At 46.4% G+C, this 17,254-nt stretch overlaps 1 protein-coding gene across 1 annotated transcript; it reads right to left on the reverse strand.

The window, feature by feature from the left end:
• Window positions 1–9,198: 9,198 nt before the first annotated feature.
• Window positions 9,199–16,894, reverse strand: KRT2 (keratin 2). Its single transcript, XM_050748816.1, has 9 exons — window positions 16,220–16,894; window positions 15,005–15,219; window positions 14,580–14,640; window positions 13,681–13,776; window positions 12,841–13,005; window positions 12,398–12,523; window positions 11,350–11,570; window positions 10,161–10,195; window positions 9,199–10,060 (listed from the first exon to the last, which is right to left on the reverse strand). The coding sequence occupies exons 1-9, from the start codon at window positions 16,823–16,825 to the stop codon at window positions 9,660–9,662; spliced, it is 1,926 nt and encodes a 641-aa protein (XP_050604773.1). The 5' UTR covers window positions 16,826–16,894; the 3' UTR covers window positions 9,199–9,659.
• Window positions 16,895–17,254: the final 360 nt, after the last annotated feature.

Here is a 17,254-nt window from a genome sequence, read left to right on the forward strand (position 1 = left end):
AATCCATGGAAGGCAGAGAGTCCCTCTATCTCAGAATCAGTCATAGGAGGCCTTGTAAAATGAAATAAAAACAACTTCTTGCTAAACATGGTTGCAGATTATCAGTACCATGGCTGACATCCACTAAGGTGGATAACTGAGAATTGAGAGTATCATGTTTCAAAAGGTGTTTATGCATGCCCTTACTTCAGGACCAGAGACAGGAGAAGAGCTCTTGCTTCTGCATCACAGAACAAGACAGTGCGGGCTAAGAGCACTATGAGGCTGCAGGGAGAGGCAAGGGAGAAGGTGACTGACACCCAAAGACCCACTGAGAGGGGCTTTCCTGTGGGGCCTGGTGTTTGGATGCATGAGGGAGAAGAGAAAAAGCATTTGTTTTGACCCAAAAGCCCATCTCCAAATTGCCACAGAAGACAAAAAGGTAGGGGTGGAACCAGAGCAGGTATGCACTTTCAGGCAGACAAATACCAAGACAGAGCAGGGCCAGAAGATTGGCCTTTGCCTCTGGGAGGGAGACCCACAGGTTTCTGTGCCCTGAGCTGGAGACCTGGACTCTCATTAAACTGGACTCTTCATCTCCCAAGTAAGGAGCGTGTCCAAGATTCCTAGCTTGAGGTCTGGACCCTCAGAAGCTCCAGCTGTCCCCTGAGGACCTGGCAGCCCTAGACATGAACCCGGATGCTGCACCAGACCCTCAGGAGATGGTGCCCCCTCTCAGGAAGGCTCTGTTCCCTGAGCAGAAGCCAGACACAGTGGCCCGAGAGCTGAGACAGTGCTTGACACCACAGCTGAGGGGATACAGCTCCGTGCACCCCAACACCCTTTCTACATCCCTTAATATCCATCTCACACAGCATTGAGGGGTGCCTTCTTGAAGTGTCCCATGAAGGAACAGTGGCCAGGGCTCCCACACCACCCAGTGTCTGGGCCATGCGTCCACCACAGGCAAAGAGCCCTGAAGGTAGGGTCTCCCCTTCTCCACCTCGAGGCAGCGTGAGCTTCTACATGCAAGAGGAACCCTGCAGCTCCTCTACTGTGGAGGAGGAACCTTCACAGGGCCACAGACAAACAGTGACTTGCTCAAGGCCACATAGCCAGTGCCTACAGAGCAAGCTCAGGGCCCCAGGGCCCCAGCTACCTGGCCAAAGGCTCCTTCCTTTTACTCTCAGGAAAAGGGAAGAGTGGATCCTGACCACCCCGCAAATCCACCGCCATCTACATAGAGCAGCTCATGTTGTTGGTGACTTCTCTAGATTGCCTGCTAACATGAAAACAGAATAATCAGTAGATCCTCTCATGGGGCTCAGAGGAGAACAACGTCAGAGGAAAGGATACCTCAAATCTGCTTCATAATTCATAATTCAATCTCACGCTGGGAATCACATCAACTCCTGCATAGAGTAACAAGAGCAGCCCTTCTCAATCTGTTCGTCACAGGTAAATAACTGTGGCAAGTGCTTTACAAAGATAATCTCCTTTAATCCCCACAACAGCACTATGAGGCAGCCACTGTTATTGTCTGCATTTTTCTAGAAGGGAAAACTAAGGTTTAAAAGATTAAGAGCTTTGCCCAAATGATGCAACTAGTTAAGGAGTAGAAATAGGATTTGAACCAAGGCCAACTGATTCAAGAGCTCAATACAGAAATATTGAGTTGGGTCCATAAATGCTGAGGAGACATGAATTTGGGCCCCCACTTGGAGGTAGTGCACTGTGAGCAGGTTTCAGGGGAGGAGAGGAAGCAGGGAGAGTGCAGTCTTAACAGAGATGAGGTGAGAGCCTCACTAGCCCCACTAAAGGGAGCTGAGAAAGAGGTCTTAGCAGGGGTCACAGAAAACCAGAAAGGGGAGAGTAAGACCAGGGCGAGAGGACAGGCCAAAGCCAAAGAGATTAGCTATGACAAAAGTGACAGGAGGAGGGCAGGTGCCCAGGCCAAGACCGAATATAATTGGACAATCTCCACTTTTTTTTTCCTCCTCCTTTTCGGGCAAGTATGGGATTCCAGTGAAAGTCATCACCTTCTTAAACATTTCTGATAATTTTTCTTGAGTACCCTTTGCATATTTGACGCCAGATAAACTTCTGTCAAGGTCATGAACTTGAGAAAGTGTTCTTCTATCTCTTAGGAAATTTCCAGTCTAAATAGGCAAAGCTAGAGCCTGCTATAAGGAGTCTCTAAGCCGTCTCTCTGCTTCCAGCCTCCCTGTGCGTCCTGGAACACTCTCCTGTGCACGCTCCTGCCCCAGCTGTTTCAGCAGGCTGCTGGCTTCATTTTCCTTAAGACCCTGAACAGAAACCTGCGGTAGTTTCTAATGCTCTGCCACTATGGCTACTTGAAAAAAATAAGTCTTTTTAGTTATTATAAAAGAAATACGTGCTTTGCTCAAAAACTCAAACAATAGAATACGGTATAAAAGCACAGTGTAAAAGTTAATTCTCTTCACACCTTTTCACTCTCTCTTGTCTCAGGGCTACTGCAAGCCTATAGAGTACATTCGTGAATATTAGACAAAGACATTCATTCCTCCAGACAGACACAAAAATCTTCAATGAAATGGCAAGTTGAATCCAGCAACGCATAAAAAGGTTAATATTTGGGAGGCTGAGGTGGACAGATCGCGAGGTCAAGAGATCGAGACCATCCTGGCCAATATGGTGAAACCTCGTCTCTACTAAAAATACAAAAATTAGCTGGGCCTGGTGGCACATGCCTGTAGTCCCAGCTACTTAAGAAACTGAGGCAAGAGAATCGCTTGAACTCGGGAGGCAGAGGTTGCAGTGAGCCGAGATTGTGCCACTGTACTCCAACCTGATGACACAGCGAGACTTCATCTCAAAAAAAAAAAAAAAAAAAAAGAATAATATAGCATGACCAAATGGAGTTTATTCCAGGAATACAAGATTAATTTAACATTAGAAAATTAATCAGTGAAATTCACTATATTAACAGAGTGAAGGAGAAAAGTTATATGATCATCTGAATGTTGAAAAGTATTTGAAAAAAATCAACCTTCACTCAAGATAAAAACATGCAGTATACTAAGAGTATAAGGAAACTTCCTGAACTTGCCCATCTAACAAAACAAACAAATTTTAAAAATGCTTATATTTAATATTATAGACAATGGTGGAAAAAAAAATGCTTCCCTCCAAGATTAGGGAAAAGGGAAGGATGGCAACTCTTGCTGCTCCCATTCAACATTGCTCTGAAGATCCTAGCCAGACCAATGAGGGGAGATAAACAACAGCAAACAGTTTGGAAAGGAGAAGTCAAAATCATCTTTATTCATAGACAACATAATTGTGTACATATAGAATCCTAGGGAATCTATGAAATAACTAGTAGAAGTGACAAATGAATTTAGCATGCTCACAAGAAACAAGGCCAGTTTTTAAAATTGTGCTTCTATATATGAGTGATAAACAATAACAAATTAAATTTTTAAATACCACTTATAATAGCATGAAAACATAAAATACTTAGAGATAAATTTAACAAAATATATATAAGACCTGTACACTAAAAACTGTAACACACTGATGAGAAAAATTAAAGACCTAAAGCAATGGAGAGAGGTACTATATTCATAGATTGAAAGACTCAAGATACTTAAAATGTCAGTTCTCCCCAAACCGACCTATCGATTCAACATGATTTCAATCAAAACCCAGCAGTGTTTCCTGATAGAAACTTACAAGCTGATACTAAAGCTCAAAAATTCAAAAATTCAATCCCAAATAATTTTTTAAAAAAAGAAGAAAATCAGAGGTATTACACTAGCTTATTCCAAGACTGATTCAAGCCACCATATCAATACTATATGTTTGAAGTGTTTCACAGATACATTAATCAATCAACAGAATAAAGAATCCAAAAACAGACCCACACATATATCTCTATTTGGTATTTGACAAAGTTGCCAAGGTAGTTCAACAAGTAAACAACAGTCTTTTGAACAATTGGTGCCCAAACAACTGGATATTTACTTGGGGGAATAAAATGAATTTGGACCCTTATCTTATACCATACCCAAATGGCCACTTAAAATGGGGTATAGACAATGTAAACACTAGAATTACAAAACTTCTAGAATAAAAGTTTGTGTTGTAGGAGAAAATGTTTGTGACCATTAGGTAAGCAAAGATGTCTTAAGACACCAAAAGTCCAAACTATAAAGAAAATTTGATAAATTAGAATTAATCAATATTAGAAAATTCTATTGCTTGTAAGATACCATTAAGAAAATGACAAGAAAATCCACACACTGAGTGAAAATATTCACAATACATACACCTGACAAATGACTGTTATCCAGAGCATATAAAGAATTCCTGCAACTATGTATGTCAAATTGCCCAATAGAAACTTACACAAGATTTGAACAGACCTTTCCTAAAACATGTACAAACACCCAATAAGAACCAAAAAAAGACGCTGCGCATCGCAAGTCATCAGGAAAATGCTTTAAAACTACAATGAGACAACATGCACACCCTGTAGAATGAAAAAGACTGGCAATGCCCAGTGTTGGAGAGGAGGTACAGCAACCCTAAGAAATCCTAGAACAGGCAAAACCAGTCAGTGGTATCAACAAGGAGATCAAAAGTTGCCTGGGGGCATAAGGTAACTCATTAGAGTAGTGTGGTAGTGGTTATAAGGATGTATACATTTGTTTAAAAATATTGAAGTATATTAAATGTAATACATTGGATTTTATACATTTACATTTACATTTTACATTTTAAATACATTTACATTTTAAATGTAATACAAGGGATTTTATTATTCATAAGTGAATCCTCGTTAAAGTTGACTTTAAAATAAATAGCATGCACATTCAAATCTGATCTGTAGTAAATTTTAATTAATGGAGTTCAACAATGCACTACTTAACTCAGCATTCTGCATTTTGAACTACAACTTCCCCTGCCATCTCTCTTTCAATGGAAAGTAATCAGAAATTTCAAGTCAAATTAGTTATAAATATTGTTACCATTTACACCCATCTATCTGTATAAATCAAGATTTTCTCAATAGAGAAATACATTGACTAATAAGATACCTTTGGATTTTCTACATATGCAATCATATCATATATTAATAAATCAGTTTTATTTCTTTCTTCCTATCTGTATGATTTTATTTATTTTTCTTCCATCATTGCACTATTTAGGAATCCCAGTATGATGCTGAATAGGAGCAGTGACAGCAAATACCCTTGCTTGTCCCCAGGCAATGCTTATGGGAAAAGTATTGACTTTCGTCATTAAGTACGTTAGCCATGGGTTTTTATAGGTGCCACTTCTCGGGCTAATGAAGTTCCCTTCTACTCCTAGTTTGTTAAGAATCTGTCTTTGTTGTTGTTGTTGTTTGCTTGTTTGTTTTCACCATGAAATGTGTTTTGTCAAATGTTTTGTATCTATTGATACAGTCAAATGTTTTTTTTTCTTCTATGTCAATATGGTGAATACATTAATTCTTTGAATGTTGAGCAAGTTTTTATTTCTGGGATACATTTTAAGCATATGCCTCAATATTTTTAAACAATATTTTTAAACACATGGTCATGATGTATTATCCTTTTTGTATCTTTCTAGATTGAATTTGCTTATATCTTGCTGATAATTTTTGAATATATATATCCATGAGGGATTTTGGTCTTTAGTTTCTTCCTTTAAACTATCTTTGTCAGTATCCGTGTAATGCTGGCCTTATAAAACACGATGGAAAGTGTTTCTTCTTCTATCTTCTGAAAGAGTTCTTGCAGAATGGTTATTATTACTCCTTAATTAATCCCACCTATCTGCCAGTGCCTAGATATAAACTTATCTCATCCATGAGGTCTTTCCTGGTCCCAAAATACTGTCTGTAACTTACAATAATAGTAATAATGTAACCTACAGTACTGCATGCTTATGACGGCACAGGTCCTACAGAATAAATGTTTGTTGTTGATTTTAGTGTGTAACCCTCCCAGCAACTCTATGAGGAAGTTGTTGTTGCCACCTCTTTACAAATGGGTAAAGAAAGGCTCAGTGTTGTTAGATAACTTGGCCAGGGTCACACGTTCTTTTATCTGATCATCAACTTTTCATTTAGTGCCTACTAAATTCCAAGGTGCCAGCAACTGAGCCCACCCCAGAGCCCGCTCCCTTAGCATGTCCATCAGTGCTTTCCAGAGCATAGCCATTGCGTCCACAGCATCAGAATCACCTAGGAGGTTGTTAAAAATGCAGATTTCTAGACTCCTATGTAGTGGAAACTCAACGACGGGGAGGGGATGCTGGAACAAAGAATACGAATTTTTAGTAAGGACCCCTTAATGAATTTAATCACACTACTACATTCTGCCTTGTCTCAGTAGCTGTTTGCAAATCTCTCATTCATCCCCTGCTAGACCATAAATCCCTGACAGGACGCACTGTCTTGATACGCCCACGTGGCCACATGCACAACCTTGCCCACAGTCATTGTCCAACGGGCATTTACTGAACTAGAATGAAAACCACTTTGAGCTTCACATGCTCACACCTATTCACAAAGGGTCTCTTTGGATATCCTGACAGTGTCCCAAATCCCCTGTTAGGCTGAAAGGCTTTAGGAGTAAGCACTGGCTGACCCAGTAGCACAGACAGGGTTCTTTTTATCAGAGCTGGAAGGATCTGTAGAAACAATCTTGGCCACTGAAAGTCATTAAAGTGAGCTGAGAGAGGAGAAAGGACTTGCCCAGTGTCACGCAACAGTTCCCACAAAGATGAGGATCAGCATTGAAGTCTCCTCACTCCCAGGGCACTCCCTCCCCACTTCACAGCAAGAAAAGGAGGCAGGAGTGTTCCATTTAGGTGGGCTTCCTGGAGGAGGTGAGCTGTCCCAGGAATTTTCTTTAGATTGACAGGAAAGAGTTTGGTGAGGAAGAGAAAAAGGGTTTATTTGAATTCATACTAAAACTCACAGGCAGGGAAAGGGAGGGAACCACAAGAAGGAGGATGTCCCAAATATTCTGCAACATCATCAGAACTGAAATATTTAGCCCAGTTCCCTATGGAAATTGAGCTCGTAAAACCCTTCTGCCTGTACCTGTCTCCTTTTTGAAACCCAGGACCTGACAAGTCAATTACCAAATTTGGTGGAGAGGCAGCAGAGGGCCGTGGTGGAAGGGTGTGGCCTAGATTCTGGGCTACTCTACCACACTTCAAAGGGACAGGAGGGTCCCTTTCCAGAGCTAGCCCTTCTCTCCAATACCTGCTTAGAGCCTGATTTCTGCCATGCCTCAAGCATGGATCCCTCTGAGTTAATGTACAAGGCTAATTTTACTGTTGGAGTCCAGCAAGAAAATAGCATATATTTGATCTGGAAACCAGAAGGGCTGTGTCTGAGATGGGAAAGGGATGAGGAACTGGAAATGATAGAAGGAGCCAGAGGCTCAGACCACTGACAGTCTCAAGAATTAAGGCCAGGTGCGGTGGCTCACGCCTGTGATCCCAGCACTTTGGGAGGCTGAGGCAGGCAGATCACTTGAGGTCAGGAGTTCGAGACCAGCCTGGGCAACATGGTAAAACCCCGTCTCTACCAAAAATACAAAAATTAGATAGGCATGGTGGTGCATGTCTGTAATTCCAGCTACTCAGGAGGCTGAGGCATGAGAATCGCTTGAGCCAGGAGGCGGAGGTTGCAGTGAGCTGAGATCGCGCCGCTGCACTCCAGCCTGGGCAACAGAGAGAGACTCCATCTGAAAAAAAAGAATTAAGGCCCCCTAGGAATAAAAGCTGCCACCTTACCTGCCTTTTAAAAAATTAATGAATTGGGAGGAGGAGACCTGGTTTCTGTGTCCACCCTGGGCCTTACCTTTTTCCTCACCTAAGTGAAAAGTTCAAATACACTGATTGCCAAAGCTCCTGTCCAGCCTCAAATCCTCAAATGTCTGGGACACAAGTCCCTGTTGAAGGTTGTGTTCGTGTCTACACGATGTACATACCCGATGTATAGCCAGCTCCCCACACCACTTCTTCCCAGCCTGCACCCTCTCCCCACAGACCTCTCCCCACGACCAAGGTCTGGGTGGTTCTCAGGTATCTTCTCTGATCAGCGGATCACTCTAGAATGCTCAGCCTGGAGTCTTGCCACCTTGCCACCTGCAGCCTTCAGAGCTGTTCCTGCAGCGCCCTCATACCTGGGTCCTGGCTGGTCTGGAGGTAGGTGAATGCATATGTTCTCTATTAGAGCCATCCCTGCAACCTCTGGGAACATGAAGATGGTCACAGACTCAACTAAGGACTCTCCAAGGTTTTAAAGCTGGGGTGGAGTGGGAGAAAAAAGGACCCTCCAGAAGTGGTTCTGAGTGGCTTTAGACTACAACTGCTATAACCAAACGCCACATACAGAAAGCTAAGCTGACCCAGCCTAAACCACTAACTCCCATTTGAGCAACTCTGGCCTGTCTAATACCAACCCCAAGCATGCCCAATCCCAGCTGCCCAACCTCCTGAACTCCCTGGAAGTCCCGGTCAGGTGACACGGCTTCCTGAGGAAGGGGCTGAAGGTATCTTCACACCCACAGGAGAAGGCCACCCTGATGGCGACATCCATGCGACAGGCCCTGGGGGCTGCGGTGAGGGAGGAGAGGAGGGCTTGTTTGCTGAGTGTGATGGGACTCCTCTGACAGGAGGGGGTGTTCCATGAAAATAGAAGTGGTTGTTCTGGAGGCCACTTTAGAGTCCTCCAGACGCTTCCCAGGTATCCTCCTCCAGGCTTGCTCAGAGCCCTCGAAGAGGGCTGACCAAGTCAGGCTGAGGAAGGTCTGCCTTGGAAGCTCACGGCGATGGTGCCAGGGGCTTGGCTGGTTCACCCCGAGGAGAAATGATCCCGGACCAAAGCCCTTGTGGAAAAGGGGAAGGGCAATCTGTTGGAAATACTCAGGAAGAATGGGTTTTTCTAGTAAAGAGACTCTTCCATAAATCCCCCGTCCACCTCCCGACAATGCCACCACCCCCCAAGTCTGCTAAATACTTTCTGAGAACAGCACATCCATCCCCGGGCTCTGGGGTAACCCCTCCCCCATCCGTCCAGAGGCCAGCGTCTGGGCTTCCCTCAGGGAGGCACACTCCTCACCCAGGAGCCCCTCCTTCATGCCCAAACCTCCCTTGTCTGTGGCTGCCCACTTCCACCAACATTTGACATCACGCAGACAGCACACGATATGAATTGCAAATGAAGTTTATTACGAAGACCCCCAGACCACAGCACTTCCGAAAGCAGGGTGGACAAGAGGAGCTATATACACAGAAACACATTTCCCCCCGGCACTGCCAGGCTTAGAGATGAAATCCCTGGGTGGGCCTGGGTCCTCAATAGAATACCCATCTGGAAAATGGGCAATGCAAAGAGGCATGGTGGGGGCGGGAACGGGGCATGGCTAGAAGCGCAAACCTAGACAGCACAGATTCCGCCCCAGAACACAGAGGCGTCACTGGCTCTAACTAACTGGTTTGGAGAAAAGATCTTGCAAAAACTGTATGTGGACATTCTTTTTCCTCAAAATGCCATCAGAGATAAATGACAAAATTTAACCTGCTGCCAGTTAGAGGTACAGAGACAGGCTTCTACATTCTGGAGTGGGAGAGTCTGGGGTGGGAGAGTCGGTGGTGGTGGGGGCTCATCTTTATCTAAAAGAGAAGGTCACGCTGGAACCAAAAGCTTCACCTGAGCTACTCTTTACAGAACTGGAACCTCCCCCTCCAGAGCTATATCCTCCTCCAGAGCTGGAGCCTCCTCTAGAGCCACCTCCAGAGCTGTGTTTTCCACCTCCAGAGCCATATCCTCCTCCAGAGCCAGAGCCGCCTCCAGATCCGTATCTTCCTCCAGAACCACCGCCAGAGCCGTATCCTCCTCCAGAGACAGAACCTCCTCCTCCACCGCTTCTGGAGCCAGACCCTCGGCCTCCAGAGCCATAACTGCCACTTCCAGAGCTATATCCTCCTCCGGAACTGGACCCTCTACCTCCAGAACCTCCAAAGCCAGCCTTGGATGCCACATTTGATGAAATGGTGCTGCTTGTCACAGCTGCAGAGAGAGGTGGTGTTACCACAGAGATTATGACCGCCTCTCCCTGTCTCCACCCAACACAACACCCCATGGAATAGGACCGCACCCCACTACTTACACACAGTCACATTGCTGCTGAGGTCTCCAGACATCCTGTCAGGGAGAGAGAAAAAACAAGTTGTGGTGGAACACTTAGGTCGTGTATGCATGTTATTTTACAACTTCCACCCACAAATGTGCAGTTCAGCCTCTCTAAGCCACCACCAGGGCTTACACACCCCACTTTCTTCTATGCTGCCAGGTCACACAATGATGACAGACCCCCTTCCATTTATGCACAACCTTGCATCTCAATCCATCTCGATTTTTGCTCTGATAAAAAAATGAACAGTTGTGTAACGGATCCAAGGTAACTGAAAAGCAAATTCACTTCCAACTTTGCAAACCATTTTTGTATTTAAATCCATCTTGGAGAATCTGTTATTCAGAATCCATGCCACACCAGAAATTTTACAATGAGGCTGCCTGTGAACGTTCAGTTCAGAAAGAACTGTGACTCTGTAGAGCCTCCCCATTCCTCTCTTCTTCCCACCCTCTTCAGCTTCAACTGAAAACTTTCCCACTTCCTCTTACAAGCTGGGCATAGGAGGCATCACCTCTAGACAGGGACAGAGCAACCTCCTGAAGAAAGCCACTCCCTCTTTGTCATGCTGGCTTGCTGATGGTCTGGGGTAGCTTTTCCCCTTCCAATTGCTTCAGCCAGATTAAGTCACCCAAGATGCTGATAATATGGACAAAGAAGCAAATGATGCCTCTTTGAAAGTTAGCAAATGGTTCCGTTTGTCACTCCAGAAACCTACAAAGAACTGGGGCTGGCACCTGCTCCGGTCAGCACGTCCCCAGCAGTCAGCACATTCCAAGACATCATCTCCCTCGTTCTGGGTCACATGGTGGAGGGTACAGAGGCCACTCACCCTATGGACCTAGAGACCAATGTTTCAGACTGTCTAGGACTAACCTGTTTTCCCACGATTTTGTTTTCACTTTCAGAAAAGACCAGGATGTTTAACTTACTGCTTAGTTTAATTTAACGTGCCTTATGCATCATTTCATATCAATAAATGTACAACTCTCCCATCGTGCTTTGTGTCCTGAGTTTCTGCTTGGGGAACACAGGGAATGTCAGCTCTCAGTCGTCAGGAGGCCCTGCCCCATCCTCTGCTTTCCCTGTCTTTGCCTCCAGCCCTGGCTCTGGGAGAAAGGAGAGGACCGGCCAGGGTCCCCTTCTCCCTTCCCAGTGCCCTCACCTGCACTCCTCGCCCTCTAGCAGCTTGCGGTAGGTGGCAATCTCCACATCCAGGGCCAGCTTCACATTCATCAGCTCCTGGTAGTCACGCAGCAGCCGTGCCAGGTCCTCCTTGGCCTGCTGCAGGGCCTCCTCCAGGTCATTCAGCTTGTTCCTGGCATCCTTGAGGGCATGCTCACCACGCTGCTCGGCATCTGCGATGGCATCTTGCACATTCTTACACTATGAGAGGACAGAGAGTGACATCTGCGATGGCATCTTGCACATTCTTACACTATAAGAGATGGACAGAGAGTGGATCCTGCCTGACAGAGGGGGACAGAGAGCAGAGGTGTTTGAAGTGCAGGAAGCCAGAACCACTGGCCCCCGGGAGTGTTAGGTCCCCTCTGGAGTTTATGCAAGTCGCAAGCAACTGTGCTAAGACTTACTGCTGTCTCTGGCACATCTTCTTGCCCTGTCACCTTTGATGACACCCTTTGGCTTTCCCCATAACGCCCTTTGATCCTCACACCACAGGGCCAGAATCATGATCCCATTTTACAGATGGAAATGAAAACATCTGAAATGGTCTGCTTGGCAAAGCTTCTGCTGCTGATGGAATCCACTCTCTGCCTCTATCTTTTCTATTCCAAAGCTAACGTTCAACCCCAGGCCAGCTGCCCCCAGCACTCACTGCCTCTCTATGAAGCCAGTCGGCTGATGCTTAGGGCCTGTGCTGAGCACAAACGGGAAACTCCATCTGCAATGCTCGGCAAATCAATCAAACTAACGTTTGCTCTATTTGTTATGACTCCCTTTTCCTCACATAAACAAGTGAGCACAATTCTTCCCCTTCGCTAATCCTTACTTTGGAATGTCTCTTAGAGCACTCTAAAAATTGTTATAATAAGCCTTAAATTATGTTAAACTGGGGAATTTGAGATCGATACATGCTAGAGTGCAATATATCAGTGTCTCTCATCTCTCACATGCACACTCACACAAAACCACACTCTCACGCACACCCAGAGACAACCTCCCGCCCCTCCCTGGACAGGACTGGGCCTCACCTGCTTCTTCACATGTGCGATCTCCCCCTGCAGCCTCTGGATCACGCGGTTCAGCTCGCTGATCTCTATCTTGATCTCTTTCAGGCTGTCTCCATGTTTCCCGGCAGTCACCTGGAGCTCCTCATACTGATATGGGGAGAGGAAGACAGTTTGCAAGGAAGTTCCAGCATGGCTCACATTCCAGAGTGACTGGAGTGAAGGAGAGCTCGTTACTGGTCCAGGGAGGGTCAACCCAGCTAAATGTCATGGCTGCATTCATGAGAGGTAGGGACTGTCTCACATGCCCAAAAGGACTTGGTGCCATTCTCAACATCCTTTCTTGGGAATGGTGCCCAACTTCCATTAGACAAAAAACTAATAATCTTACTGTACACTTTCCGGCTGGGGGTGCAACCCAGCTCGTGGCAGGGAGCTGTGGCTCTTCCTACATTCCCTGTACTTGCCTTGCTGTGGTACAGGGCCTCTGCTTCATCCTTGCTCCTCTGGGCGATCTCCTCATACTGGGCCTTGACCTCAGCAATGATGCTATCCAGGTCCAGGTGGCGGCTGTTGTCCATGGAGAGGATGACGTTGGTGTCAGTGACACTCTGATGCATCTGGGATATCTCCTACAACACACAAGGAAGGTCTGGTTATGACATCCTGCCACAGTCACACTCAGACAGGAGGCCTCTGTCTCCCAGCATAAGGGAAATGCAGACCCTCAGACTAAGCATACACTAGGTGGGATGAAAATCATGTAACCATCTACTCCTGGGCCTCTCCCAAGGTTGTCCTCAGAATTGTAGGGAGAGGCGCCTGTGTTTCTGAGCCTCCTAGTTAACAACCTTCACCACGTAGGCCAGTTATGATAAGTGCCCCCAGACAGAAGCTGGCCCATGGCAAATACCTTAAATGGTACTTCCTGTTTCAGAAATCATCTGAGCGCCCTTGAGTTGGGGAGGGGGATAGGAGACGAATGCATTTTGATCTCTGAAGTACAGTAGGCACAGGAATGGGCACAGGGCTTGTCTCTTCCCCAGAGGAACTGGACTTTTGGGGAATGGAGGGAGGGGAAGCTGTCCTGGTGTTTCCTGAACCTTACTTCCTATAACGTTGGAGGAGAAAATTCCTCACCCACAAGACCTATGCTATGAAAGCCCCCCCAGTGGCCTGGAATGAGGGCAGGTTGAAGTCAGCTGGTCCATAAACCCCACTTCTGCCACTTTTTCACCAAGCGGAAAGGACTTTCCTTTGGCGAGAAGGGTGGGAAGTAAGGGTCTGTCCTGGAGCAGCCTCCTTACCGCATCATAGAGAACTTTCAGGAACTCAAGATCCTGGTTCAGCAGGTCCACCTTGGACTGCAGCTCCACCTTTATCATGTAGGCATTGTCCACGTCCTGCAAGAAAGGTTGGGGCCTCTGGTGTACGGTTCCCTGTACAGGCCTCTTCTTCTCTCTGCCACTCCCCTCTACTCAGTCCCCTGCTGGCTCCCCTCTAACATCCCAGCCTGAGCCCTGTCTCCATGGGACTTCTTTTGTCGTACAGTTCACCATACACCTCTGCCAGGGACTTCATGCCCACGTTCACGGCTCACACCCCTAAGGACCATCAGAGCTTCGAGGTGACCAAGCTTTGCCAACCAGCCCTTCCCTCCTGCTTGAGACACAGTGTGTTTCTACAATGGGATACAATGTTATTTGTGGGCTTCCATAGTCCTCAGCTCTCTCATCCTGTCTGTCCATCTCACCTCTCCAGAATTTCCCCCAGGATATACACCAAAGCCCCTGCAGGACCCAGGAGGAGAACCCACGCTTTTGGCCTACAACCTCAAACCTTTGTCAACACAACCAACAGCAACTTTAAGCAAGCATTCTAAGGGAAGTCCCATTCCCTCCTCAGCTCTTTAGAAGGAGAATATAAAGAGAATTGGTGTTTGCATTTATCATGATTCAATAGAGGCTTTAAGTGGGTTACTACTGGGAAGCGTTCTACCAAAAATGCAGAACAGCTTTGAAAACTGTATTCAGAAGCTTCACCTACAGAGACACTTTTGTTTGCAAGAGAATGGGCCATAGGTCTCACTCCTTTCTCTGGCTGCTGCTTTTGCACTCACAGTTGATTTCCAAACTGTCTGCTAAGACACAATGGGGCTGTGAAACACTCCTATCCCCAACCCCAGCCAAGACATTCTCTTGCTCACCTTCTTAAGTGTCACAAAATCATTCTCAGCAGCTGTGCGCTTATTGATTTCATCCTCATACCTATTGGGACCCAGATGATACAGCAGTTAGATTAGCTCCCCTTTAATTTTTTCTTTTCCTTTTTATTCTGGATTCACCCATAATGCCGCATTCTCTGCGAGTATCACACACTTTTTAAAGGTCTAAATTAAAACTAAGATTTCCAAACCAAAGATATATTTTTATAAACTAACTCTCAAACATATAAAAAACAAAAATGATCTCTAAAGCCTCACTGTCTTCTTCACAAATAATCAGCAAAGATACATATGCCTCTCCCCATTACTACCACAAATGAAACTGGGAGATGAGTGACTGTCCAGGGAATGATCAAATGGCTCAGTGCAATGTTTATCTCCACTCAGCGTTTTACTCTGCCACTTACTTCTTCTTATAATCCTCCACAAGATCCTGCATGTTGTTCAGCTCTGAATTCTGTGATGTTCTTTCTGCAGTGAGCCCATCCAGATATCTCTTGAGGTTGTCGATATACCCCTGGAAGATGGGCTCCAGGTTGATGGTGCGGGTGCCAACATTCATTTGTTGTAGAAGCTCCCATTTGGTCTGTAACACCTGGTTCTGCTGCTCCAAGAACCGCACCTGCCATGACCAGAAGGAGAGCACATGAGCTCTGGATCATCCTTCACACCAGCAAGCCATGCTGGCCAGGGGCAGCTCAGGTGCTGCTTCAGGACCTCCAGAAGTGTCTGAGGCTAGATGCCGAGTCATGACTGGCAGAGCTTCTGAGCTCCCAGCTCTCACCCCTGGAAAGTCCCACAGACTCCTAATGCTACATCCGGCTCTCTCTACGCAGAGGAGTCTCTTGCTGCTTCACTGCTCACTGGTTTGTTTGCAGCTGCTCCCAAGACTCTAGGCCATTTCCCTCCCCCATCCTGGTTGAATTTCCAGCCAAGATCCCATAAATTCTAGGAAAAACCAAAAGCAGGCATCTGCTGGCACTGCTCCCAAGGGTGCTGAGTATGACAGTCCTGGAGGGCAGGGCTCCTTAGCCTGATTTTTAAGAGCCTTGTAAATCCCTGCCTATTTCAATGCAGATAAACCAAGACAGGTTCATCTGCCTTGAAATAGCAGAAAACCCAGTAACACTCCAAAGTGACGCCAATAAAGACTTTATGGATCACAAAACTGAGAACACTTCTCTTGAAGGCAGGAATTTCCTGCATTCCCAAGCAGATATCTCAGGTTCAGCTTTCCAGAATTTAATAATCACTGCTAAGGAAGGAAACACCACCTCAGAAGACGATGGCTTCCAAAAACTGCTGCTCAATGGCCTGTCCCAAGGATCAGTTCAATACTTACCTATATCCATTTTTTATGGTTTTCAGAATTTTCCATAAATATTATTTATATGGACTTTAACAATAAGGCCAAAGGGACAAATGCTTCCTAAGTGCAGGCTGTTATGGGAAATGTAACCCACAAAGCTGGCGTCTTTCCCATCTGGAAACTGCAAATGACCCAGGCTACTGCGGTATACCACTGGCTCCTAAGAAACACAAATCTGTGCCGTTTTCTTTTCAGTTGGCGCTGAAAGTGAGGTGGCCTGAGCATCAGTGGGAGCCGTCTTCTCCGGACTCACCTTGTCAATGAAGGAAGCAAATTTGTTGTTGAGAGTTTTGATCTGCTCCCTCTCCTGGGCCTTCACATTCTGGATCTCTGGGTCAACTTTCACGTTGAGAGGCTGCAGGAGGCTCTGGTTGATAGAGACTTCGTGGATGCCACCACCAGGGTATCCTCCAGGCCCGAAGCCACCAGGACCCCCAAAACCTCCAACACCACCAGGGCCCCCAAAACCTCCAAAGCGGCCTCCACCAAAGCCGCCTCCACCAAAACCACCACCTCCGAAGCCACTGCCGCCTCCAAAGCCGCTGCCGCCTCCAAAGCCGCTGCCGCCTCCAAAACCACCTCCTCTGCCACCAAATCCACCACCGGCGCCAAAGCCACCGCCTCCTCCAGCCACACTAATGGAGATGCTCTTGGTCCCTCCAAGGCCAACAAGACTCCGACTGCCAAAGCCGCCTCCACCGAAGCCCCGGCCACCACCACCATGGCGGCTCAAGCAGGAGAAGCTGGAAGTTGATCTCCGGCTTCCACCAGACACCACAGCTGAGCCGCTGCTGAAGCCCCGGAATCCTCCTCCACCTCCTCCTCTTCCTCGAGATTTGCAAGAGATCTGACAACTCATGATGCCTTTGTCCAGGGAGGAAAGTCGCAGGCTCTTGAGAAGAGTCAAGGCTGGAGACTCAACTCTGCTGCTGGGAGGCTTTCAGGGTCCCCTTATATACCTGCCAAGTAGGTGTTGTGTACATGGGTGTGGACCCACTTATACATGGGTTTGGTCTGCCTGGGAGCTATTCCTGGCGCGTGATTATCAAGCTAATAGCCATTAAAAATCTACTAATCAGCTCCATCCCAGAACTTGCTTTGATTGCAAACTTCTGTTTATCTGGGCATCTGTCATGCAATTTGATTTTTGTAAAATCATCAAAAGAGGAGATCAGGATTTGGGTTTCTCAATCTGGAAAAGGACCTCATGCAGAATGCTGCTCCCTGTTCTGGACCTGCCCAAGGGAGGTTGGCTGTCACCCATGCTTGTGCAGGCTCACCACCCCAG

This window comes from Macaca thibetana, chromosome 11 (genome assembly GCF_024542745.1).
Source record: "Macaca thibetana thibetana isolate TM-01 chromosome 11, ASM2454274v1, whole genome shotgun sequence".
Lineage (NCBI taxonomy): Eukaryota > Metazoa > Chordata > Mammalia > Primates > Cercopithecidae > Macaca > Macaca thibetana.

Excerpts from the sequence above, each read along its gene's own strand:
- KRT2 (XM_050748816.1), bottom strand. The coding sequence starts at position 16,825 with ATGAGTTGTCAGATCTCTTGCAAATCTCGAGGAAGAGGAGGAGGTGGA. Across the intron at positions 13,777-14,579 it reads ATTTTGTGACACTTAAGAAG|GACGTGGACAATGCCTACAT; the intron begins GTGAGCAAGAGA and ends CCTTTCTTGCAG. Across the intron at positions 13,006-13,680 it reads TGAAAGTTCTCTATGATGCG|GAGATATCCCAGATGCATCA; the intron begins GTAAGGAGGCTG and ends TGTGTGTTGTAG.